This window comes from Mustela nigripes, chromosome 17 (assembly GCF_022355385.1).
Source record: "Mustela nigripes isolate SB6536 chromosome 17, MUSNIG.SB6536, whole genome shotgun sequence".
Lineage (NCBI taxonomy): Eukaryota > Metazoa > Chordata > Mammalia > Carnivora > Mustelidae > Mustela > Mustela nigripes.
The window spans coordinates 33,156,972-33,183,375 of NC_081573.1; the positions used below are offsets into that span (position 1 = coordinate 33,156,972).

Here is a 26,404-nt window from a genome sequence, read left to right on the forward strand (position 1 = left end):
TGTAGTTTATAATCTTTACTTAGTCACACAACATTAAGAAACGGTCAGTTCCAAGGGGGCTTTCCTCCCTCCACCCCCCAAAATGCTCCACAGCGCAGTACAACCACACAGTGCGCTCAGCTAGAAGAGAAGGGTTAAATGATGTCTGTCCCATAACTGCCCTTGCTTCTCTGTGCCGTCAGGAAGGGAAACAAAGAAAACAAGAAAGCAACAGGATCCATACACTTTGCACACCAGCGGGTGGCTGTCTTCCCAGGCATTTCTGGGGGAACCTCAGCAGAGCCGCGGCCTCCGTCCCACCACCGCGGCAAGGGAAGAGGCAGCAAGACAGGGCCGCGCACCTGCACTGGAGTAGAAAGAGAAACCAAACACAAGTTGGGCCACAGTGGATTCTGGCACATTTTTAGATGAGGTTTAAAATGTCACGGTGTGCACAGGAAGCGGGCAAAGGAGTTCTGAGGGAAGGGATGCCCGGAGGTGGAACAAACCGACCGGTCTACTCGGGCAGGAGCTTTGGGAGGGACAGAGGAGCTACGGGGCCTCTAGGAAGGTGTTGGTTCGGAAGATGGAGGAGACGATCTTGCCGGTGGCGTTGATTGTGCCTTCGCTGTCTGAGCTGGATTCGGAGTCGCTGCTCCCAGAGTAGGCGCCCAAGCCTGGGAGGATGCCGATGCAGACTGCAGCGGAGGGGCAGTGGATGGAAGGGGCGCTCAGGGACGTGCTGCCAAGAGACATGCAGGACGGGGCTTCTGCAAGACAGGAGGAAGGGCCGTGACTTCACCTGCTTTCCCAGAGCTGACCAAGAACTTGCCACTGTGCCCCAGGCTTTACCGTGAAGCCCCAACCACCCTATGCAGTCAGCACCACCGGCACCCGCGTCTGACAGCTGTTCCTTTTTCACCATTGACAAAACTGACACCATGCTCAGAGAATGTTTTAAGACCGTGCAGAATGTGACCAAATAGCTAGGGTTCTTCTTGCCCCGGGAAACCCAGAACCTTGGCAGTACCTGAGAGATGGAAAACCTCAATCTAGAAAACATGGGGACTTGAGGATGAGATGAAAACTTAAGGACTCTACTCCACCCCTGTCATTGCCTCTACATGTTTGCAGCTTTAGTGAGTCTCTACAACAACCTGATATATAGGGATCCCCCATTTTACTGATGAGGGGGGTCAAAGGACTAGGCCAAGGTTAAAGGCCACTGAGAGTAAAAAATGTTAAACCAAACCTGACTCAAAAAATTGGGATGCCTAGGTGGCTCAGCCGGTTCAGCATCCAATTCTTTGTTTTGGCTCAGGTCGTGAGATGGAGCCCCACATTAGGCTCCAAGCTGGGCATGGAGCCTGCTTAGGATCCTCTCTCTCCCTATGCCTCTCAACACCCAACCCCCACCAACTCACACATGCGTGCTCTCCTTCTCTTAAAAATAATATTAATAATAATGTACTAAAACAATACCAGAGCTCACCATGGAGTAAGGGTTGGAGTTCAAACCTTACTATCTCAGGCTGACAAGCATATACCTTTCTAGGCTTTTGCCTTAACAAGCCCCTAAGGAACACTTCATGTAAATGTGAAAAGGACACGTGGCTCCAAAGTACATGAAGTCAGGAGTAAGTCACAAAAATACCACTGAGAGGCAAAAAGAGATCTCCGGTGGCCAATACACGGAGTTCAGGAGCTCACTGTATTCACTTGTCTTACAGGAAGTTCTAATAGGGGAAAAGATGCTGCTGAAGAAAAGCAGCAGCGAAACACGGAGACACAGAAAAGTGAAATGACAGCTGACACCGCTTGTAGAGATGGTGGTAATGAGACGACAGGAAAGCAGAGGCAGAGTGGCAACAAATACATGAAAGCAGATTTCTTTGGGATACAAAGAATTCTTCCAAAACCAACCAACCAACCAACCAACCAATCAACCGCTGAATAGAAAAGGGGACAGGGGTGCCTGGGTGGACTGAGTGTCTAACTCGTGATTTTGGCTCAAGTCATGATCTTGGGATCATGGGATTGAGCCCTGCGCTGGGCCCCACACTCAGCAGTCCTCTGCTTGAGGCCTCTCCCTCTCCCTCGGGCCATCCCCACTTTGCTCACTTGTGCTCTAAAACAAACATAAATCTTTAAAAATAAGTGGAGAGAACTCATGAACAGTTCACAGGAAAAGAAAAAATGGCATTTAAACTTGGGAGAATGGGGGAACCTGGGTGGCTCAGTGGGTGAAGCATCTGCCTTCAGCTCAGGTCATGATCCCACAGTTCCAGGATCAAGCCCCACATCGGGCTCCCCGCTGAGCGGGGAGCCTGTTTCTCCACTGGACCTTCCCCACTCTTGTGCTTTCTCTCAAGATAAATAAATAAAATCTTTAAAAATTAAAAAAAATAAATAAAATGAACTTGGGAGAATAAACAATCTATAAGGAGGGAAGTTATGGGCAACAGGCATCTTCATGTGTTGCTCAGAAATGCAGGGCAGTGTCCTTCGAAATTAAACTATGTTCATATAAAACCATTCCCTCCAGCACTGTTAATAGCAGGAACCAAAAGATTCATTATGACCGGGGGTAGGGGGCACCTGGGTGGCTCAGTGGGTTAAGCCTCTGCCTTCGGCTCAGGTCATGATCTCAGGGTCCTGGGATCGAGCCCCACATTGGGCTCCCTGCTCAACAAGGAGCCTGCTTCCCCCTCTCTCTCTGCCTGCCTCTCTGCCTACTTGTGATCTCTCTGTCAAATAAATGAATAAAATCTTAAAAAAAAAAGACCAGTGTAAGGGACTATGATTCAGCCATAAAGAAGAGTAATGCCTCTGCGTACTGGTATGGAATGGTCTCCAAGACACCATGCTATATGAAAGAGGTAAGGCTATGTGTAAGCTACAGTCTGTGGGGAGAGGGAATGCCCACAGACACACATGTTAACATCAGAAACAATACATGTAAGACTCTAACAGTGACTGCCCGGGGAGATCAGCTGAGTGGTTAGATAATAGGGGAGACTTAACTTTTACTCCACATACTTTTGCCCCTTTTGAATTTTCTATTATGTGTGTATACTACCTATATAGATAATTTTTTAGAAAAGCAAACGCAAAAGTTCAAAGAACATCATCATCTACTTAAATTAGGGAGGAAGAGTCCCACATTATCTGTCTAAGCCCAAGGGCAGCTCTGTATTACAGCCAGGCTGTAGAAGAAGGTAAAGTCTAATGATAAGAAGGCCTGCTGGTCTGTATTCTCTATCTGTAAGCCTGAAGGCAAGGGCTTTTTCTTTACCACTCTGTCCCTTGGGCACACAGCATGGGGCCTGGCACAGAGCAAGTCAGCATTTACAATGCATTGAAGACATTTTACAGAAGTTCACTGCAAATAGCTAAATTTGGGGGTGGTGGTGGTAAAAATTTGGGACACAACATCAAATTGCACACCATTCACTACTTGAACATCCATTATATTATTTTCATATACTCAGTGACACTTTCATTCTGTTAGAAATATTTGGTTAAGGGGCACCTGGGTGGCTCAGTCCTTAAGTCTCTGCCTTCAGCTCAGGTCATAATCCCAGGGGCCTGGGATCCAGGCCTGTGTCAAGGGGAAGCCTACTTCTCCATCTCCCACTATCCCTGCTTGTGTTCCCTCTCTCGCTGTGTCTCTGTCAAATAAATAAATACAATCTTAAATAAATAAAATAATTTTTTAAAAAAAGAAGAGAAAAAAAATATTTGGTTAAGGGGCACCTGGGTGGCTCAGTCAGTTTAGGGTCCACTGTCAGCTCAGATGACCCCAGGGTCCTAGGATCAAGCCCCAAGTCAGACTCCCAGGACAGTGGAAAGCCTGCCTGCCTCTTCCTCTCCTCTCCACTTGTGCTCACTCTCTGTCACTATCTCTCAAATAAATAAATAAATGAACAAATAAATAAAACCTTAAAAAAAAAAACCCAAAAAACAAAACAAAACAAAACAAAAAAAAAAACTATTTGGTCAAAATAAAACCAACTGAATCCACAACCTGGGTCACCTGGTTGGCTCAGCTTTAAGCGTCTGCCTTAGACTCAGGTCATGATCTCAGGGTTTTGGGATCGAGCCCCGATCAGACTCTCTGCTCAGCAGGGAGCCTGCTTTTCCCTCTCATTATCCCTCTCTGCTCTCCTTCTCTAAGATTTTGAAAAAATCTTTTTTAAAAAAGCTGCTATCTTATAAAGTATGAATCAGTTACCCAGAAAAGTAATTTATGCGAAGCTGTTAAGTGAGATGTCATTTTATTAAGTATTTCAAGGGTGAATTGAATTTTAGTCTCTAGCTTAGATACAAAAGGAAGATTAAGTTCAGAGTATCTGTGCAAGTCTAGAGGTAGCCTAATGGAAGGATGAAAGTCAGCCACAGGAATGAAACCAAGGAGGGGTGCCTGGGTAGCTCAGTCAGTTAAGCATCTGACTCTTGGTTTCAGCTCAGGTCATGAGACCTGTCATAAGACTGCCTGAGAGTCTCTCTCTCCCTCTCCACCCCGCCCCCACCCTGCCAAATGAATAAAGAGAGAGAGAGAAAGAAGAGAGAAGAGAAAAAGAAAAACGAAACGAAACCCAAGGGATCTGGACCATGGTGGCATCAGCAGAGTTTCAGCAAAAAGACCAAATCCCTCGATTATCTAGGTTTCAAGAAAGAAAAGAGACTGCAATTCTGACAAATTTCATTCCAAAAATAGTTACACTGTCCAAAGAGAACAAAATGGTGCCCTCTGATCTCACCCATTTGGTGAAGTTTCCTGCCAACTTCTGCATTTGCAGGACCACGCTGTCATACCAAATTAACACCGAAAATTACTAACAGAGAATGTTTTTGGGATTCAAACAGATGCGTGACTTGACAGCCAATGGGGCCAATTGTGCATTCATTCACGGGCTCTGTTTGGAGCTGAAGCCCAGAGCCTCCAGTGGGGAAGCCTGAATCTCCATTAGTGTCACAGAGCTATCTTCTGGGAGAACCAAAGGAATAAAGCCTTCTGCCATGGACAAGACTCTCAAGCAAGCTTTCAGGGAATGTTCTTCCTGTGGGGCCTCGGTGTCTATCAGAAGAGGGTATTTCATGCCCAGCTGTAAGCATGCCGCTGTGAGAATGGAGTGGGGGAGGACAAAGGGATTAAGAAAGGTGGCTCTGAAACATGGTGTCTACCCAAGATAGTTTAAAAAAGCCACACAAGTTTTCCTTTTCTACTGACTGATGCGAATAGTTCCTATAAGGGAATAAGCACCAGATACAGGGCTACTAATTAACCAGTTGAAGTACGTTCAAGATTTCTGTAAAGTCTTATATACCTATGTGCATACAGACACAATATACACGTAATCCTATTTAAGCAGCCAATTTAGCAAGTTTCCTATATATTGAAAAGATACCAGTGAAATGGAGCTCCCATATGGCTGATGAGAATGTAAACTGACATAACTTCTTTGCAGGGCGGGTTGCAATATTTATCTGAATTACAAATGTATATCTTCTCCGTCCCAATAATTCTTTTAAGTACTTACGCTAATATATCATGAATGTGATGAATGATGCATGTACAAAGTTATTTAATGAAACCTCAAACCAGAGAAAAAATGGAAACAATCTAAATGTTCATCATAAAAAAAACAGGATAGGGGCTCCTGGGGGGCTCAGTCTGTTAAGCGTCTGATTCTTGATTTCGGCTCAGGTCATGATCTCAGGGTTGTGAGATCGATCCCTGCACTGGGTTCTGTGCTCAGTGGGGAGTCTGCTTGAATTCTCTCTCTCCCTCTGTCCCTTTCCCAACTTATGTACACAAGCTCTCGCTCTCTCTAAAATAAACAAATCTTTAAAAAAAAAAATAAAAAGGATAAATACACTACGGTGCAGTCATATAATGGAATACTATACAGTCTTATAAAAAGAATGAAGCTCTTTGTGTAGAGATATGTAATGATCCCCAAGGTACAAGTGAATTAAGCAATGAACAGAAGAGTGTGTTAATTAAAATACTAACAATGATGACAGGAAGTACAAACCAACATATGAAGTATTCTGGCCAAAATACCAACTTGAATTAATTGAGCTCTAGATCTGGTTACCATTCTACAGGAAAAAGAGGAACAAAGGAACACTGTGGAGATGCGATCACCAAAATCTAGAGTATGGGAAACTGCACAGGACAAAGACCCAGTTTCTTCACAAAAACAAAGGAAACAAAAAAACAAAAAAGGAACAACTTCTTATAGGTCAAATGAGACTCAGAAGATGTAATAGCCTATTGTAAAATGCCACATGATGGCAATATTCTAATAGTGACCTAAAGACTTATAGATTTAAGCAATCCCTAACAAAATCCCAACTGCCTTTTTTATTGAAATGGACAAGTTGATCCCCAAATTCATGTGGAAATGCAAGAGACCTCAAATAACAAAAAACGATCTTGAAAGAGAACAAAGTTGGAGGACTCACACTTCCCAATTTCAGAACTTCCTAGAGGCTATAGTGATCAAGACTGTGTGGTAATGGCATAAAGAAGGACACATAGATCAATTGAAGAAAGGAGTCCAGAAATAAACCCATATATGTTAGTTAACTGATTTTCAGCAAAAATGCCATGACAATTCAGTCTGGTAAAAACAGCCTTTTCGGGCGCCTGGGTGGCTCAGTGGGTTAAGCCGCTGCCTTCGGCTCAGGTCATGATCTCAGGGTTCTGGGATCGAGTCTAGCATCGGGCTCTCTGCTCAGCAGGGAGCCTGCTTCCTCCTCTCTCTCTCTCTCTGCCTGCCTCTCTGCCTACTTGTGATGTCTCTCTGTCAAATAAAAAACAACACAACAACAAAAAAAAACCCAGCCTTTTCAACAAATGGTGCAGACCAACTGGATATACATACAGAATGAAAATGCATCCCTACTTCAAACCATAAACAAAAAAATAATGCAAAATGAATCAAAGACCAAAATGTAAGAGCTAAAACCGTAAAACTTTTATAAGAAAACACAGGTGTAAGTTTATAAGAAAACACAGGTGTAACTTTTCAAGACCATGGATTAGGCAATAGTTTCTTAGACAGGACACCTAAAGCATAAGCAAACTAAATGAAAAATAGCTAATTTATATGTCCTCAAAATCTAAAAATTATATGTTTCAAAGGACTCAATCAAGAAAACGAAAACACAAAAAAGAAAAGAAAAAAGGAAAAAAGAAAAAGAAAATGAAAATACAACCCACAGTAAGGAAGACAGTATTTGTAAATCACTTATCTGACAAATGTCTAGTATCCAGAATACATAAAGAATTCTTACAGCTCAACATTAAAAACCCAAGTAACCCAATTTATTTTTTTAATTTTTATTTTTTAAAGATTTTATTTATTTATTTGACAGACAGAGATCACAAGTAGGTGGAGAGGGAGGCAGAGAGAGAGTAAACAGCAGGTTCCCTGCCGAGCAAAGCGCCCGATGTAGGGCTCGATCCCAGGACCCTGAGATCATGACCGGAACCAAAGGCAGAGGCTTAACTCACTGAACCATCCACATGCCTGACAAGTAACCCAATTTAAAACAGGCTCAGGATTTGAGTAAATACTTCTCCAAAGAAGATATACAAATGACCAATAAGTACATAATGCCATCATCATTAGGGAAATGGAATATCGCGCTTCACACCCACAAAATTGAACAGAATAAAAAAAAGACAGTAACAGGTTGATAAGGATGTAAAGGGACGCCTGGATGGCTAAGGGTTTGGGGGTCTGCCTTTAGCTTGGGTCCTAATCTCAGGGTCCTGGGATCAAGCCCCACCCACATCAGGCTTCCTGCTCAGCAGGGAGTCTGCTTCTCCTCTCCCTCTGCCCCCAACCCCCACTGCGCTCTCCCTTTCTCTCTTGTGCTCGCTTTCAAATAAATCAGTTTTTTGTTTTTGTTTTTTAAAAAAGGATGTAAATTGGGGCGCCTGGGTGCCTCAGTGGGTTAAGCCACTGCCTTCGGCTCAGGTCCTGGGATGGAGTCCTGCATCGGGCTCTCTGCTCAGCAGGGAGCCTGCTTCCCTCTCTCTCTCTCTGCCTGCCTCTCCGTCTACTTGTGATTTCTCTCTGTCAAATAAATAAATAAAATCTTTAAAAAATAAAAATAAAAAAATAAAAAAGGATGTAAATAAAGAAACTGGAACCTTGGGTGCCTAGGTGGCTCAGTGGGTTAAAGCCTCTCCCTTTGGCTCAGGTCATGATCCTGGAGTCCTGGGATCTAGCCCCGCCATCGGGCTCTCTGCTCAGCAGGGAGCCTGCTTCCTCCTCTCTCTCTCTGCCTGCCTCTCTGCCTACTTGTGATCTCTGTCTATCAAATAAATAAATAAAATCTTAAAAAAAAAAAAAAAGAAAAGAAACTGGAACCTTTATATATTGCTGATAGAATGTAAAAATGGTACAGCTGCTTGAGAAAACAGTTTGGCAATTCCTCAGAAAGTCAACCATATAAACACGGAGTTACCATATGACCTAGAAATGCCATTTCTTGGTATACGCCCAAGAGAACTGAAAATAGTTGCTCACACAAAAATTTGTACATGAACGTTCATAGCAGCATCATTTAGAATAGCCAAAAAGTGTAAACAACCCAAATGCCCATGAACTGATGACTAGACAAACAAAATGCAGCATACCATACAACGGAAGATTATTCAGCTTCTGTAAAAAGCACGGATACATGTTACAACATGGATGACCTTTGTACAGTGAAAGGAAGCTAAATTCCAAACACCATACACTACATCATTTCATTTACATGAAATGTCCAGAAAGGACAAATCCAGAGAAAAGTAGAAGAGTGGCTGACAGTGGCTGGGGAGAGGGAAGAATGGGAAGTAACTGTTAAAGGCATGGGGCTTCTTTTTGGGGTGATGAAAATGTTTTGGAATTAAATAGTGATGATGAATACACATTCTTGTGAACATACTAAAAACCACTGCATCCTTTAAAAGAATGAATTTTATGGTGTACCTCAATATTTTAAATTTTTAATTTTAAAAGAATATATTTATAATTGCTTGTATATACATAAAATAGCTCTGGATATATACATAAGAAATACTGTTTCCCTCTCAGAAAGAACTGCATGGAAAAGGATACAGAATGTTGAAGGGGGACTAAGCCACCCAGGTGCCCCTCAATGTCCTTTTTATATATATTTTTTTTTTTTTTTTTTTTTTTAAGATTTTATTCATTTTTTTTTTAAAGATTTTATTTATTTACTTGAGAGAGAGAGACAGTGAGAAAGAGCATGAGCAAGGAGGTCAGAGGGAGAAGCAGACTCCCCATGGAGCTGGGAGCCCGATGCGGGACTCGATCCCGGGACTCCAGGATCATGACCTGAGCCGAAGGCAGTTGTCCAACCAACTGAGCCACCCAGGCGTCCCTCAATGTCCTTTTTAAAAGCAAATTCTAGAGGTGCCTGGCTGGCTCAGTTAAGCCTCTGACTCTTGATTTCAGTTCAGGGAATGATCTCAGGGTTTGAGATCAAGCCCCAAGTTGGGCACCACACCCAGACTGTCTCTCTGCTCCCTGCTTAAGATTGTCTCTCTCCCTCTCCCTCTGCCTCTCCTATTCTCTCTCGCTCTTTAAAAAAAAAAAAAAAAAAAAAAAAGTAAATTCTAAGAGCAAAAAGTTATCAGCAACAGCTCACCATTACTAATGTCAGAAGATTTTTTTTTTTTTGCATTTTAAAAAGTTTTTACTTAAATTCCAGTTACAGGGCACCTGGGTGGCTCAGTGGGTTAAAGCCTCTGCCTTCAGCTCAGGTCAGGATCCCAGGGGCCTGGGATCGAGCCCCACATCAGACTCTCTGCTGAGCAGAGAGTCTGCCTCCTCCTCTCTCTGCCTGCCTCTCTACCTACTTGTGATCTTTGTCAAATAAATAAATAAATAAATAAATAAAATCTTTAAAAATAAATAAATTGCAGTTACTTGGCCAATACATTATTTTTAAATATCCATTATTTTTTCAGAGAGAAATAAATGTAAGCCCCATTTTAGAGATGACCCACTGAATTTAGCATACCATCTCAATCCCACAGAGGGTCACAGAACTAAAAACACTCCTGAACTTCTCATCCCTGATCCAGCCTTCAGGAACACTCACCTTCACTTACAACTCTGTGCCACTTAATACAGTGCCAGATTTGATTGCATACAAGTAACCACCCATGAAAGTGTACTTCTGTGAGACTGTATTAGGCTATTAGCCTCAATCCAATCCAAGATGAGCAAAAGCCAGGCATTCTACCTCTCATTGGTAGCCAACCAGGTGAAATCAAGAAACCTGACATTTGGAGGAGACTGAGAGAAACCCTTTGTAAGCAGGAATGATATGACCAGGGCTTTGTCTGTGGAAGCACTTCTGGGGGATCACTATTGTCATTTATCAATTCCACTGGTTTCTAACATATTAATCAGCAAGACAGCTAACATACCCGTGGGTGTAAATCCTGCTTGGTAGAAAAAAGCTTGTTTAGATCCTTCACAGATACAATGCAGCCCAGCCCTGTACTATGGTTCACGTGTATTATGAATAAATAGTGAAATGGAAGCTGCCACCTACCTTGACTCTTGTCATCTGGGTCAGGGTCCGATTTCAGTCTTTTCACACTGTTGCCACTCTCTGAGCTGTAACAAAAAATATGGTAATTTGAGCTATGTCCAATCTTGGGGATTAAAACTTCAGGAATCAGGAGCTCCAACAACCATTTATATGGGTCTCAGGTAGCCTCAAAGGGGTGGTCTGAAATGAAAAGTCTTCATTTCAGGTTCTTAATCTCCTTCCAGTTACATTATTGTTATAAAAACAACTTAAACCCCTGGCCAATTCAAGGAGTGGAGCATTGTATCTTCAAGCATCACCTAAACTTCAGATTCTTTGTTGTCCTTATCATTCATCTTGGTTAGAACCACAGATGGACTGCGGGAGTATGTGGACACACTCACAAAAGACAAAAATTTAGTTAAGTTCCTAAAGATTAACGGAAATCTCTCCTTAGTGACATGCTAGAGAATCTGAAAGTCACTCAAAAGATCTTCACTGAATGTTGAAAGAATGTACTTCTCCTGCTGTGTAGCATAGAAAAGGCATAATCATACTTCCAGCTCCACCATTACGGCTAATATTGAGGGCAGTCAAAAAAAGAAAAAAAAGAATGCACTTCAACTAGGAAGAAATGATCTCAGAAAGAAGGCTGTAATCACAGAAGGAAGGGTTAGTGAACAAAGAAACCGGCAAATACAATCTAATTTGTGTGTTAAACATGACCATACTAAGTCCTGGGCAGCAGTAGTAGCATGTGAGAAAGACGTGATTATAGCTCCAAGTTCTAAGGTCCACGTATAATTTTGTAGGAAAGTAAGATAGCTATTTAACTTTAGGTTTTGCGAAGTATTCCTGGTAAGCTGCAAGTTTAGGCACCAAAAACAGAACACAAAACCTTGAAAGAAAACTAACAAAACGTTTTAAAATTTGTAATTTTTTATAAAAAACAGTAAGAGGAAAAAATATTTTTAAGGTAAAATGACAACATTAAGATAGCAGAAACTATAAAAGAAAATGCTAAAAAATCCAAGCCTACCTATTAAAAAAGATCAACATCCTCAATTTAAAACCAGCTATTTGTAAGACACACCAAAAAATTTAACAAAAATAAAACAAAAACTTGAGACCCAGAAAGACTGAAAACAAAAGAAGAGGAACAGAGTTACCAAAGCAAATACTAACCCAAAGAAGGCTGAGCTATCTATTATAATTTTAGGGAAAAAGAATTTAAGAGCAAAAACATTATAAGACATAAAGTAGGTCAGTTTATAATCAAACGTATTTTAATTCACTATGAAGAAATAACAATTCTGAACATGTATGCTCCTAATTAAAGAGCTTAAAATATATATTCAACAGAATTCTGAAGAAAAATCAAGAAAACATCACTATAATGAGAGATTTCAAAATACTCAAGAACTGAGAAAGCAAGCAGACAAAGATGTAAAAACACAGAAGATTTAAACAATACAATTAACAAGCTTCTTTGGTTTTACCTACATGAAAACTAGAACAATTGCAAAACACAGATTCTTCTCAAGCTCACTTAGAACATTTACAAAAATTAACCTCAGGAATGGGTCACAAAGGGAGTTTAAAGCAATTTAAAAATCAGTACATATAAATCACAATGCAAGTAAGGCAGAAATCAGCAACAAAAGACAAGTATTACGTATCACAGACTCTAAAACACCACTGCTATAAGGTGTTAAAATGTGGGGGTAGGGAGGGGGAGTGCCTGGGTGGCTCAGTGGGTTAAGCCTCTCTCTGGCTCATGATCTCAGGGTCCTGGGATCAAACACAGCATCAGGCTCTCTGCTCAGCAGGGAGCCTGCTTCTCCTCTCTCTCTGCCTGCCTCTCTGCCTACTTGTGATCTCTCTCTGTCAAATAAATAAATAAATAAATATTTAAAAAAATGTGTGTGGGGGGAAGGTTCATCTTAGAACCTATGAAATATAGTTAGGTTACCCCAATATGTTTGGAAACTTTAAAAAACTGTTTCTAATTTAGGAGTCAAAGAAGAAACCATAATGGATATTTAAAAATACTTAGCTGGAAATACAAAATTGTGTACAATAAAAGCTGAGGAATAATTAGTTTTAGGTGCCTATAATTGAAAAGACAAGCTGAAAATTAATTAGCTAGGTACCTGACACTCATTTGTAACAGAAATTATAAGAGAATAAACTTGAGGGAAGTAAAGAATATCCCAAAGAAGTTAGGAGAAATTAAGAAACTAGCCAAAATATGAATAAAATAATCCATCAATATCTGGGATGAAAAAGGGAACAATTAGAAAGCTGCAATCAGAAAAAAAATACTAACTTTAGCGAATGCATGTGAAACAAGACAAAATGGACAAACTCCCAGAAAATATAACTAAATAAAACTGACTCAAAAAAACCATGAAGATGGTCCCAGGGTCCTGAGATCAAGCCCCGCATTGGGCTCTCTGCTCAGCAGGGAGCCTGCTTCCTCCTCTCTCTCTGCCTGCCTCTCTGCCTACTTGTGATCTCTGTCTGTCAAATAAATTAATAAATAATCTCTAAAAAACAAAAAAAACAAAAAACAAACATGAAGAAACCTAAATAGCCCTATAATCCCAAATCTTAAAAAGCAGGGACCAAATTGATTATATAGAGGAGTTCTACCAAATTTTCACAAAACAGAACATTACCATCTTACACAAACTCCTCCAGAGAACAGAAAAAGACAGAACACTCCCTAAATCCTTCTATGAAGCTACTTTTAATCTTCATATGAAAATCAGAAAAAGTAGAGGGGGGAGGGAAGAGACCAAGTCTCACTTATGAACACAGACGAAACAACCTATACAAAATATTAGCAAACCAAACCCAGTGGAGTTAAAAATAATTATAATACAGCACAACATAGATTATAGTTAATAAGACTGTAATAATGTTTGGTAACTACACTTATAGAGAACCCTGAGTAATGCACAGAATTGCTGAATCATTACGTTATACATCTGAAACTAATAATGCTGTATGTTAATCATAATTCATTTTAAAAAATTATTTTATTTTATTTTATTTTTTTAAAGATTGTATTTATTTGACAGATCACAAGTAGGCAGAGAGACAGGCAGGGAGAGAGAAAGGAGGAAGCAGGCTCCCCACGGAGAAGAGAGCCCAATGCAGGGCCCAATCCCAGGACCCCGGGATCACCACCCGAGCCGAAAGCAGAGGCGCCCGGCCCCCTGCCAAAAATTTCAAAATAACACATCATAGCCAAGCTAGTTTTTTGGGTTTTTTTGTTGTTTTTTTAAGATTTTATTTATTTATTTGACAGAGATCACAAGTAGGCAGAGAGGCAGGCCAGAGAGAGTAAAAGGGAAGCAGGCTCCCTGCTGAGCAGAGCACCCAATGTGGGCCTCAATCCCAGGACCCTGAGATCATGACCTGAGCCGAAGGCAGAGCCTTAACACACTGAGCCACCTAGGCACCACAGCCAAGCTAGTTTTATCACAGGAATACAAGATAGAAAAATCCTTAAATTTTTCACCATAACAGAGTAAAAAAAAAAAAAAGCCACAAATTCAAAAGCAGAAAAAAATTGACAAAATGTAACAATTTGTGGCTACAAAAAACCTTATCAAACTAAGAACATAATTTCCTTAAACTACTAAAAGATATCTGATCAGCATCTGAAGTTCATTTTTCAACCTATGATATGACAATGTGTAATAAAGCCTTCATGAGCTAAATAAATAAATAAATAAAAATAAAAGAGATCTGAAAAAACAAAAACAATAACAACTATTCTTAATGGTAAGAAGTTATAAATGTTCTGTCTAAAACAAGAATGTGCACAGTAATTGTTTCTAACATTTTACTGGCGGTAATTGCTTGGTGCACTAAGATACGGGAAAAAAAAAAGAAAAGAAAAGAAAAGAAATCAGGGGTTCCTGGGTGGCTCAATCAGTTAAGCATCTGCCTTTGGCTCAGGTCATGATCCAGGGTCCTGGGCCCACATTAGGTTCCCCGCTCAGTGGGGAGTCTGCTGCTCCCTCTCCTACTTCCTCTGTGCTCTATCAAATAAATAAATAAATAAATTCTTTAAAAGAAAAAAAGGAAGTTAAAAGGTATAAGAGAATAAAGCTGTCATTATTCACAGATAGTGACTCTCTACATAGAAATTTCAAAGCAATCCACTGATAAAAGTTAGTAAGAGTTATTAGAGTGTTACTGCTCAGGTTAGTAAGAGCTATGTAGCTAGATGTAAATATTCCAAAATCAACTGCACTTTTATAAACCAGCAGAAAAATAAAATCTAAAACATCTAGGAATAAATCTAACAAAAGATATATACAACCTTTTGGAAAAAAATCTGTTAAGACTTGTATCAAGTGACATTAAAGAAACAAATAAATGTAGATATATGCCATGTGTAGAAAGACATCCATAAAGATCTGTTCTCTCCATAAATTCATCAACCCATTTAGTAAGATCCCAATAAACATAAGAGACCTTAATCTAAAATTTAATCTAAATCTAAAATTTTAACATATCAAAATCTAAAATGTATATGGAAGAACAAAGTGGTCAACAGTAGACAATACACCTCCAAGAAAAACGTAAGAGGACTTGTCCTACCAGATACCAAGATTTTTTTGTAATAAAAACTACAATAATTACAGAGTGGTACTGGTCCAACAGACCCAAGGGACAGAAAACAAGGAACACCCATACAAACCCAAGGATTTAAGATAGAGGTGACACTGAAGGTCACTGGGGAAAGGTAGAAATATTTAGTAAATGTTGCTAGAAAATTAGCTTCTGGGGCCCTGGGTGGCTCAGGTGGTTAAACATCTGACTCCTGATCTTAGCTCAGGTCTTGATCTCAGGGTCGTGAGTTTAAGACCCACGTTGGGCTCCATGCTGGCAGTGGAGCCTACTTAAAAAACAAAACAAAAACAAAAAACTGACCACCTTAAAATCAAATATATTGACAACCTTAAAATTAACTAATGAAAGTAAAAAGAAAAGATATAAATGGTGAGAAAAATACAAATAATCCAGTAGAAAAATGGCAAAATATATGAACAGACTTTCCACATAATAGGACATATGAATGGTAAATCAACATACAAAATATGTCAGCTACATTTGTTACCAGGAAATGCAAATTAGGACCACAAGGAGACAGTACTTTACAAAATCACTATATATTGCTGTATCTGTGCTGTCCAGTAGGGCAGCAATTAGCCACATACTAATTCCAATGGGTATTTAACACCTGAAATGTGACTAGTGTGGCAAAGAACCTGATTTTAAATTAGAACTAATTAAATTAGTTCTAATTAATTTGAATTTAGATAGCCACAGGTGGCCAAGGACTATCATACTGGACAGCAGAGCTCTGGAGAAACATTTCCACATACATAACAAAGCATGCCCTGGACCTTTCAACACCATCTGTCATGGTTCAAACATACATCCACAAGAGAAAAGACACATTTTGGTATCTCATATAAAGCACAATCATACAACAAGGAAAATGAATGAATTACAGCTATATATATGTGAACAAACACACAAAATTGTTTCAATCACAGAAACAACTGGAGTGAAAACCAAATTCATAGATCATATACAGAATGAAATCATTTTTATAAAGTTCAAAACCAAGCAAGCCATTATACTGTTTAGGGATATCTATATAGGTAGCTGAAACCAAACCAAACACCACCCCCCCACACACACACCCCAAAACTACTAAAAGTAAAGACATGCAGAACGACCAAGCAGATCTGGAAACATGGGGTGAGGAAGGCAGGGTAGGAAAAGGGAGCACAGAGGTTGGCTCAATCAGCTGATCATGTCCCAGGCACACACCGCCATCAGACTTTCTTTTACAAGCACCAGAATCATCCATGCGATTTGAAAGATTAGACTCCAAGAGCTCACTTCAAACTTAATGAACCAGAGTTAGTGAGAGGCCTAGAATTCACATTAACAAACTCCTGGGTGATTCTAATAAACCCAAGCCTGGGTAGATGAGGAAATGCTGCCCCAGGAGACTCATTTAGCATCTTGCCACACAAAACAACAATAAATGATGATCTAATAAAAGGTGAGCTAAGGACTAAGTAAGGGAGGCAGTCCTAATAGCAAGGTCTGCTAAGAGCAAGACACTGCTGAGAAGTATCTAAGTGCCCACTTTGGAGAAGTCCAGTAAAACGACCCAGGACCAAATGCCGAAATACACTGGACCAGGCATGAAAGCTTCTGTCAACTTAAAAGGAAGAGTGGCACCTGGGTGGCTCCGTCAGTTATGCATCTACCTTGATTTCGGCTTGGGTCATGGTCTCAGGGTTGAGAGATGGAGCCCTGCAATGGGCTCCCCGCAGGGTGTGGAGCCTGCTTAACGTTCTCTCCCTCCCTGCCTCTCCCTCTGCCTGCCCCTCCCATGAAAAACTTGAAAGGAATAAATCATGGCTCAGGTAACTGGCCCTTTTCAGATTATTGCTACTCCTCCCCTGCACTGCTAAACCATGACAACATTTTTATACAGAAGTAATGTTCCTAGGAACATCTGCAGCAGACGGATGGGGCGCCAAACCACAACAGTGCATCAACACACTTCCCTGAAAACATGTGGCTAGCTGCCATATTGATTTTCCTAATAGACTGCACTAACAAGTAACATTATTTCATCCATGGTATTGTAGGTCAAATTGAAACAACCAGATTTCATTACTTTGGAGCCATTTCAAGATTTAGCAGGGAGGAGCAAAACTAAAACAGAACTTACAAAACCTCTTAGGCCATGCCACCACCCCACATCAATCAGCAAGGAGCCCAGTCAGGTCTGTGCCACAGTCACAGCTTCCATGGTCTCACAGGCCACAGTGCCTTTGTAGCTGCTATTCCCACTGCCCAGGATGTTCTCCTCCTTGTCTGCCTGTCAAAGCCCTAGTCATCTACCTGGTCAACATCCCCCTCAAACACCCTCCCCAACTTGAGCTCACAGGCCCTCCCCAGGGAGCTGTGGGTTTCCTCCTCCCTGCTCCCATGACACCCTACCCAAATCCCTTCACACAACTCGCTATCTCATTTGCCTAGAAACAGATGCTCAAACATTGAAGTCCACCTCTCCTATTACTTTGTGACCTTGGACAAAGGTTTTTAACAGTTAAACCTATACTATGTAGACTTATGGAAAGAGTTAAGATCATTAACACAATGGAAAGCACTTAACACAATGCCTGCCACATGACAGGTGCCCAATGAAGAGTAGCTATTGCCCTGCTGAATGAACAATCAGAGAGACAAGGTTCCAAGAATACAGAACATACCAAATCTGGGGGGGAGAGAGCGGTAGGGCTACCAAAGAAAAGTCACCAAGACTGCCGCTTAGGTAACCGTTTGTTCCGGCTACCATTGTAAGTGGCATTTCAGAGTACACAGTCAGAGGGAGACTGAAGTGGTGTGAGTGCTGGCTGACCTCTTATGTTTCACAGCTCCTGCCAACAGCTTGGCCTGGGAGAACTTGTTCTTGGTTTCTATGGGTTTCACAGCCACTTTCTTCTCCACCTCCTTCTTGTTTTCTGGAGAAATTCCAACTTTGTTGAGATTACTGTGTTAGAGGTTAAGGGTCAAACTAAACAAAAAGAACTATAGCAGGACAATGGTAAGTCAAGGAGAGACACATAATCCACTAGCTCTTCCTGTCTGCCATGTAATGTTTACTCTGTTTATATCAAAACAATACTCTTTCCTCTTTATTCTGCCCATCATATCCAGCTGATTCGAAGAGAAATGAAGGTAATCATGGAGAAAGAAGGCAAATCAAGCCAAATCTATTACAGAAAAGCAACCTTTTCCCCGTTGATTCTCAGTGAAAATCTGAATTACAGTCAGAAAACCTCCCCCCAAACAGGGCCACAGTTTGCTGGGGTAAACAAAGATCTTAAGAAATACAAAAGCCACAGAAAAAAATGTGGCTTCCCTGAAAATTTTTAAGTATTTGCTTTTTTTGCTCAAGGGTAAAATAAAATCTTGCAGAATGTCCTATGACCATCAGTGGCGTTCAATCTTGGATACCACAAAGACAGATTGCTCTGATGGTACAAGATAACATTAGAAGCACCTTAAGGCTCATTAAAAAAGAGTCCCTCCCCTGTCCCAAATCTATTGAATGAGAACCTCCAGAGGCCCAGGAAATGATTTTAAACCTCTCTTCAAGGTGATCTTTTTATTTTTTTAAATTTAATTTATTTATTTGACAGACAGAGATCACAAGTAGGCAGAGAGGCAGGCAGAGAGAGAGAGAGAGACGGAAGCAGGCTCCCCACTGAGTGGAGAGCCCGATGCAGGGCTTGATCCCAGGACCCCGAGATCATGACCTGAGCTAAAAGCAAAGGCTTAACCCGCTGAGCCACCCAGGCACCCCTCTCTTCAAGGTGATCTTAATGAGAAACCCCAGTGCATATACAACACATGAACCAAAAAGTTTTTATAAGTTCAACGAGGGGAACATGGGGGGCTTGGTCGGTTAAGGATCTGCCTTTGGCTCAGGTCATGATCCTGGGGTCCTGGGATCAAGCCCTACATCAAGTTGCCTCATCTTCTGACTACTCTTCCGTGAGCCTGCTTCTCCCTCTTCCCCTCCCCCTGTTCATGCTTTCTCTGGAGTTCACTTGCACCTTGAGAGTCTCTCTCCCTCTCCCTCTGCCCCTCCTGTATGCGGTCACATGTGCACTCTCTCTCCTTCTCTAAAATAAATGAACACATCTTTAAAAAAAAATAAAGTATAACCAGCTCACTTGTAACTTCACTGCTTACAGGCATGCGACCGATCTCTGTGTGTCAAGGTCTGTCACTTTCTTCTGTTCTCTCCACCAGCCCTTCCCCTCCTTCCATTTCATATTCTCACAATCCATTAGGCAAGAATTTTAAGTGTTAGATGTGGTGCAATTCTTTAAGAGGTAGCAGTGCCTTACTGGTACAATAGTGACATCTAGTGACCAAGAAATCTAAGAAGGAGGTATTATCAGTCCGAGCAGGTGGGCAGAGAGGTATACGGTCTTTGAACACTAAGAAAACTAGGTACCAGAAATCAGGAAATTCTCATTCTGATCACTCTTCAGGCACTAACTCTGCTCTTACAAGCACCAGTTACCTTAAATATTTGCAGTATTCATGGGGATTATGCAAAATGCTCAGTACTATTCTGTGTTTTTGAAACCAGGTTTCAAAGTCAACATGGAAGCTGGTAATATGTTAGCATTATACGTTTGGTTTTCTAGAATAAAAATGAAAGAATCACATTTCGTCCTTCTAATACCAATTGACAAAAAACACCAGCATGCAGATTTTTACCTGCAACTCCATCGGTAAGGGATAAACTCTTACAGAATTCTTAATATTGAAAAGTAAAACAAAAATGGAAAAAATTAACAACAAAACACATGCATTTTTATAATAGTAGGACACAAGCAGAAACCAGCACTTCACTTTTTATTCTTTTAAAGTGGGGGAAAAAAAGCCTCTAACTTTTCTTTTTGGGGGACATGGGGGGGTAAAATTATTACTTTTGATCCATAGCCAAAGCATAAGCCATTTTTAAGCTTAAAGTTCTTCTCCCCCTAAAATGCTTTAAAAACACAAACACCCCTCAAAAATATCAAAGAATTCATTAGATGAGGCACTTTTTAAAATTACATAGTTCTTAACATATATAATAATTGCTAAATGCTGGTTTAACCTAAAGCAAACAAGAGTTCTGTTGTTTTTACGGCACAAACCACAGCTTCTCTGCCTTTACAAGTATCACATCATAAAATGTGTCATATTATAACAATCGAACCAGCTCCTGATTTAGAGCTTCAAAAAACAAACGGCTAACCATTCAGTTCCATCTCCTCCAACTCGACATGTCTCTGGCTACCTGCAAGCTAGGATGCCTGCTTTATGTATCAGTGGGTTAGAATGCTGTTCAGTTCTAGACAGTCAGAACTTACCAAGTTTCCAAGAAAATCCAACACCTCTGGGGCCTCCCCAATGTTGTTCTGTAAAGTCAGCAGGGCAGGAAAGCTTCTCCCACCTTACTGCTGCCCTACTTACTCCTCCCTTTGAGCTGAAAACTAAGGGGCCCTGCACCTTCACACCAAACCAACACTGCTCCCCAGAACGCTGCTTTGGGAGATGCAGCTTATTTGCTAGGCTGCTGAATTAAGCACATAAAAGAAGACATTATTCTAGTGATTGGTATAATTAATGTATTTCCTGAGGGGGAAAAAGTCTGGTGCCTGACACAATTCAATCCATCTTTCTGCCCCCTCTACAAACATCGATGCACACTATTATTCTGGAGTCACCAGGGAGGATAGGAGGGGAGGGGAGCTCCAGAAGAGTCAGCCTCAATCCAGCAGCTGGGATTGAGGTGTGACTTCCCGATCTTCAGTGCCATGCCGAATTCCACTAGGAACTCTGGGACTGGAAGACATGTCTTTTGCTACCAGTTCACAGCAGGTTTTGGGGCACCCATGCTGCCCCCTTATCTCAGCCACTGTCAGTCACCTTGATTTAAACCAAATCCCTGAGAATCAGCCCACACCTTCTCCTACATAGCTCTTTTTCTTTTTTTTTAAGATTTTATTTATTTATTTGACAGACCGAGATCACAAGGAGGCAAAGAGGCAGAGAGAGAGAGAGAGGAGGAAGCAGGCTCCCTGCTAAGCAGAGAGTCCGATGCAGGGCTCGATCCCAGGACCCTGGGATCACAACTTGAGCTGAATGCAGAGGCTTGACCCACTGAGCCACCCAGGAGCCCCTCCTACATAACTCTTTAATGGGACATACTACATGCTCCCTGAAAAAAAAAACAAAAAACAAAAAACAAAAAACAAAAACAAAAACAAAAACAAAAAACAACTAGCACATACAAGCAGCTGTATCATTCATTTTAGAGGTAAAGCCTATTCAATCACACTAGTGAGGTTATTCAACATACAAGCTTGAAATAGTCAAATAATCCTTCTCATAGGAAAAAAGCTGTGGTGGCTTCACTAACCTCTCCTAAGAGTCATTCATTAATTTGTTCACATATACAATAAGAACCTACATGCCAGGCATTAAGGAAATCAGTGATGACCAGTCACTATTTTTATGCATCTTACATTTTAGTGGTAAAGAGGCAAACAAACCAGTAAGCAAATTGAGATTTTCAGATAGTGAAAATTACTATTAAAAGGTGACATCAGGGGTGCCTGGGTGGCTCAATGGGTTAAGCCTCTGCCTTCGGCTCAGGTCATAATCTCAGGGTCGGGGGATTGGGCCCCGCATCGGGCTCTCTGCTCAGTGGGGAGGGTGCCTGCTTCCCCCTCTCCCTCTACCTGCCTCTCTACTTGTGATCTCTCTCTCTCTGTGTCAAATAAATAAATAAGATCTTAAATAAATAAATAAATAAAAGGTGACATCATACACAGTGACATGGTTCAGTGAAATGTTATATGGGGTACCTAGGGAAGGTCTCTGGAAGGAAGGAGATGTGAGTTGACACTCAAGTGCTACAAAATGCCAGCCTTATAAAATCTGAAGGCAGAGCATTCCAGACCAAAAAACAAATACAAAGGCCCTGAAATGAAATCACAAAGCTCAGTGTGACAGAGACATAAAGAAGACCAAAAGGCTAGAGTCTAGTGACTATGAAAGAGTGAGTACAAAACACAACAGGAAGGAGGTCTGGCCTAAACTGTGCAAGGCCTGGTTAAGTCTAACTTAAGTCTAAATATCACAGGAAGCCACTAGTGTCTCAAACAGGAAAGTGACATAATTCCACATATGTTTTCAAATGTTCCTTTTGACTGCTGTCTGCAGAATGGATTGTTGCAGGCGAGAGCAGAAGCAGAGACTAATCTGGTGGTCACAGTGGTCCCAAGCAGCACGGAGGGAGCTGAACTGCACAGATCTGGAGTACATTTTGGAAGTAGTTTTTGGCCCAGGCACGTGGGGGCATAGGAGTGCTGTTACTGAGATCGGAAAGAGCAGAAAAAGAAGAGATGCGGGGGCAAGGGCAGTGTGATGAGTCAGGGGGTGTGGCACACAGAATTGAGAATTCAGACTCGGCCAAGTTCTAGATGGGATGCCTATTTAATGCAAGCGGAGGAGAAAAAGGCAATACTGAGCCAAACTGAAGTCACCTTTGTTGTTTTCTCTACCCTTCTGTGGGGACAGACCAGGCTACACTTCTAGGGAAGGTCCTAATATGGACACAGGAGAGTTGCTAAACATTTCCTTTTAAAACTCAGAAGCCAATTTTTCCCCTGGATGAGTTTTCTGCATTGCCCATCTGTTTCAGAGTCTAATCCCTCAAGGCAAAAATACCCGGGTACTGACTATTAGGATTTAGGCCTTTAGTTAATCCTAAAGGATCTAGACTTTTGAATACAACAGACTCTCACATGCAACATAACCCCATAAATCACTTCCGGTAATTCAATCAGAGGGACACCAGTGTTGAAAGGGAATGCAGGGGTCACTGGACAGAAAAACCTTATTTTCACTCAATTTGTGAAGAAACTCAAATCCAGGGGCACCTGAGTGGCTCAGTGGGTTAAAGCCTCTGCCTTCAGCTCAGGTCATGATCCCAGGGTCCTGGGATAGAGCCCTGCATCAGGCTCTCTGCTCGGCGGGGAGCCTGCTTCCTCCTCTCTCTCTCTGCCTGCCTCTCTGCCTACTTGTGATCTCTGTCAAATAAATAAATAATTTAAAAAATTTTAAAAAAGAAGAAACTCAAATCCATAGACGTTGATGAGAAGAAGGGACACCGTACAGATTTCTCAAAGCACAAAGGATATTCTGTATTCCTTTAGTTCTTTCAGTTCTTCTTCTCTCCGTTGCTTTTCCAGGAGCTCCTGCTGCCGGGAAACCTCATCAAGGAAGTTAGTCTCATCTTCATCTAAGCCTCTTACCATGTTTTCTGAGGAAATAACCAAATAAGGAACACTTAGCAAGCTAAGGGGAAAACAGTCAAATAAAAAAAAAAAAAAGGAGAAAGAAAAATCTTTTTTTTTTTTTAAATAAACAGCTGATCTTTTAGAGGATTAGAAGAAAGAATGTGTAAACACCTCGGCTTCTGGAGAGGTAACATGGCATAAAATCAAGGCATTTCTCCCATTACTAGACATTAGCACAGAATTAAAATGGGTATCTTGAGCTCTAAACAAAAATGCTCAATGTGGTCTAGAAGGCAGAAGGTTGTCGCTTTTCCACCAAATGAACGTCTAGAGACTAGACAATCAAGCCAGTTCCATGGCTAGTTGGAAAAAGTGTCGCATGAGGCAAAAGGCATCGAAGAGGCCCTGCAGAGTGTCGGACTGTTTTCAGAAGCTTACTGAATTTGAACTGCTCCTCATACTCCTGCTGCTTCCTGTCTTTCTGTTCCTGCAGCCTTTCATAGAGAGACCGAGGGTCATAAACCTCCTCTGGACATTCTGAAAGGAAGGGAGGGGGGAGAAGGGAGGGGGAAGAAAAAGCACATACTTTAGAATTTTTCACATTATTTTGGAATCACAAAGGATTTTAAAGATCAAGTCTCTGCACGATCTGAGGGCAAGGATAACACAAAAATAGTACAAAGCCCATGGCTTCCCTTGGGAGCTCGGAGAGGGGCCAGCAGTTCTAAGACAACTACCAATGTCAATAGGGCTCACCGCCTGAGACACATTAACTGGATGGGGGGGGGGCAGGCCCACCCTACAAACTAGCCACATTCTTAGTCACTCAGATCCTATATCCACTTGTATAGACAGAAGGGACTAGCAGAATCTTCTGGAAGGCAGCAAGTGGAGTGGACAGTGAGCACCCTGGTTCTGCTTGTGGCCACAGAGGCCTTATGTAGGTTCCTGCACGCCTCTGAGCCTCAGACCCCCTTACTCCAAAGTTAGGACATAAGTACCTACTCTGCAGGGCTATTAGGAAGATTAGAGATCTTTATGTTGAATGCTGGACTATAAGCCCATATACCTTCTGGATCTTCAGGTTTTCGAACTTTCTCCCATTCTTCTTGCCTCCTTTTCCGCCGTTCATCTAGTTCTGCCTCCGACACAAACCTCTTTTTGATAACAAGATTACCATCATCCCCTCCATCCATAATGGAGCAATAGGTCTACAAAAAACAAATGAAACACTTTAAGTGAGAACTGCAATTAAAATTCTAAAGAGAGGGGCGCCTGGGTGGCTCAGTGGGTTAAAGCCTCGGTCTTCGGCTCAGGTCATGATCCCAGGATCCTGGGATCGAGCCCCACATCAGGCTCTCTGTTCAGCAGGGAGCCTGCTTCCCCCTCTTTCTCTTTGCCTGCCTCTCTGTCTACTTGTGAACTCTCTCTGTCAAATAAATAAGTAAGATCTTTAAAAAGAAAAAATTCTAAAGAGAAACAAGGAGCTTTAACTCTGTCTCACCTTGCAACAGACTACCTCAAAATTCCCTTCAACTTTGAAGAAATCTTCTAGTCGTTTAATTTCTAGATCATTGGTGAAGCACATGATTACATTTTTCTTAATGTATCAGGCAGTTTTATTAACCTTTATGTTATTTATGAAGTCAGCAAGAGGACCTGGAATGATTCTTATCATGTGCTGTTCCATAGTAAGTCCAACACTGCAAATACTTCTTGGTCCCTCTCTAGAAAAATTGGCCTCCCAGGCATCCTATCTTTTTCTTAGATCTCACTTCCTTTATTTCTGTGACTTCTGACATTGTTCCTTCTTGAAATTCCTGTTTCAGGAACATTCCACTATCTCCATTTGCATGTTATTGTTTCCAAATGGATTCAGAATGGAAAAACTCAGGTATTCAAGGAGCCCTGGAGATGAAGTCTAGTCTGTATAGCAGGGAAGGGATATGCCTAAAGGCACACAAAACCCCAATTGGAGAGAGTGAAACTAGAGCCCAGACCTCCCAACTTCAGATTCAGTGTCCTCTGCACCAGCCTACACTGAGTCCTCCATCTCTTTCCTGACCTTCCTTTCTGTGAGCTACAAATCTATGCCATTAAATAGTCTATCTTCAGGGCGCCTGGGTGGCTCAGTGGGTTATGCCTCTGCCTTCAGCTTGGGTCATGGTCTCAGGGTCCTGGGATCGAGCCCCACATTGGGCTCTATGCTCAGCGGGGAGCCTGCTCCCCCCACCCCGTCCCTCTGCCTGCCTATCTACTTGTGATCTCTCTGTCAAATAAATAAAAAAACCTTTAAAAAAAAAAATTCAGTCTATCTCCAGTCCTTCTCTTTTCTCACTCCCACCATGACCTCAGCCACTTTATGCATATCTTGATGCACAAGATTCCCAAATCCCAAATCTAGATACTTCCACCTAAACCTCTCTTCAGAAAGAAGGGAGAAGGAAATAGTAATAGAGTGTGAATTACTCCTTTTGAGCCTTTCTGCTTTTCTTTGCTAATTTCTTTCCTTTTGAAGAAATGTGGAATTCACTCTCTACTCAGACATATTATTCATAGCATTACACCCTAACAAGGAAACAAGTACTCTGCACAGCTCAATGTCCATTCCAAGATGACCCCTAGTAACAAAAATAAGTCTCCACTGGGGCACTTTGGTGACTCAGTTGGTTAAGCTTCTGACTCTGATTTTGGCTCAGGTCATGATCTCAGGGTTGTGAGATCAAGCTCTGAGCTGGGCTCTGCACTTAGCACAGAGTCTGCTTAAGATTATCTCCCCTCCTCTCTCTCCCCTTCCCCTCACCAAAAAAAAAAAAAAAAAAAAAGTCTACTGACAGCACAAAAATAAAGTAGCTGCCATTTTACTGAGTCTCTTATCATGCACTAAACACATTTTTATGCATAGTATCTCATTATGCTCC

The 26,404-nt window shown here is 41.5% G+C and overlaps 1 protein-coding gene across 1 annotated transcript in view; it reads right to left on the reverse strand.

Moving 5' to 3' along the window:
- The window catches only part of PSME3IP1 (proteasome activator subunit 3 interacting protein 1), a 36,404-nt gene continuing 10,000 nt past the window's right edge, over positions 1–26,404 (reverse strand). The window contains exons 2-7 of the mRNA XM_059382444.1: positions 24,553–24,694; positions 23,922–24,020; positions 23,384–23,506; positions 18,029–18,161; positions 10,576–10,640; positions 1–749 (exon numbers count right to left, since the gene is read on the reverse strand). Coding sequence (XP_059238427.1) covers positions 532–749; positions 10,576–10,640; positions 18,029–18,161; positions 23,384–23,506; positions 23,922–24,020; positions 24,553–24,679 — 765 coding nt within the window. The 5' untranslated portion in view covers positions 24,680–24,694 and the 3' untranslated portion in view covers positions 1–531. The remainder of the gene's footprint in view (positions 750–10,575; positions 10,641–18,028; positions 18,162–23,383; positions 23,507–23,921; positions 24,021–24,552; positions 24,695–26,404) is intronic.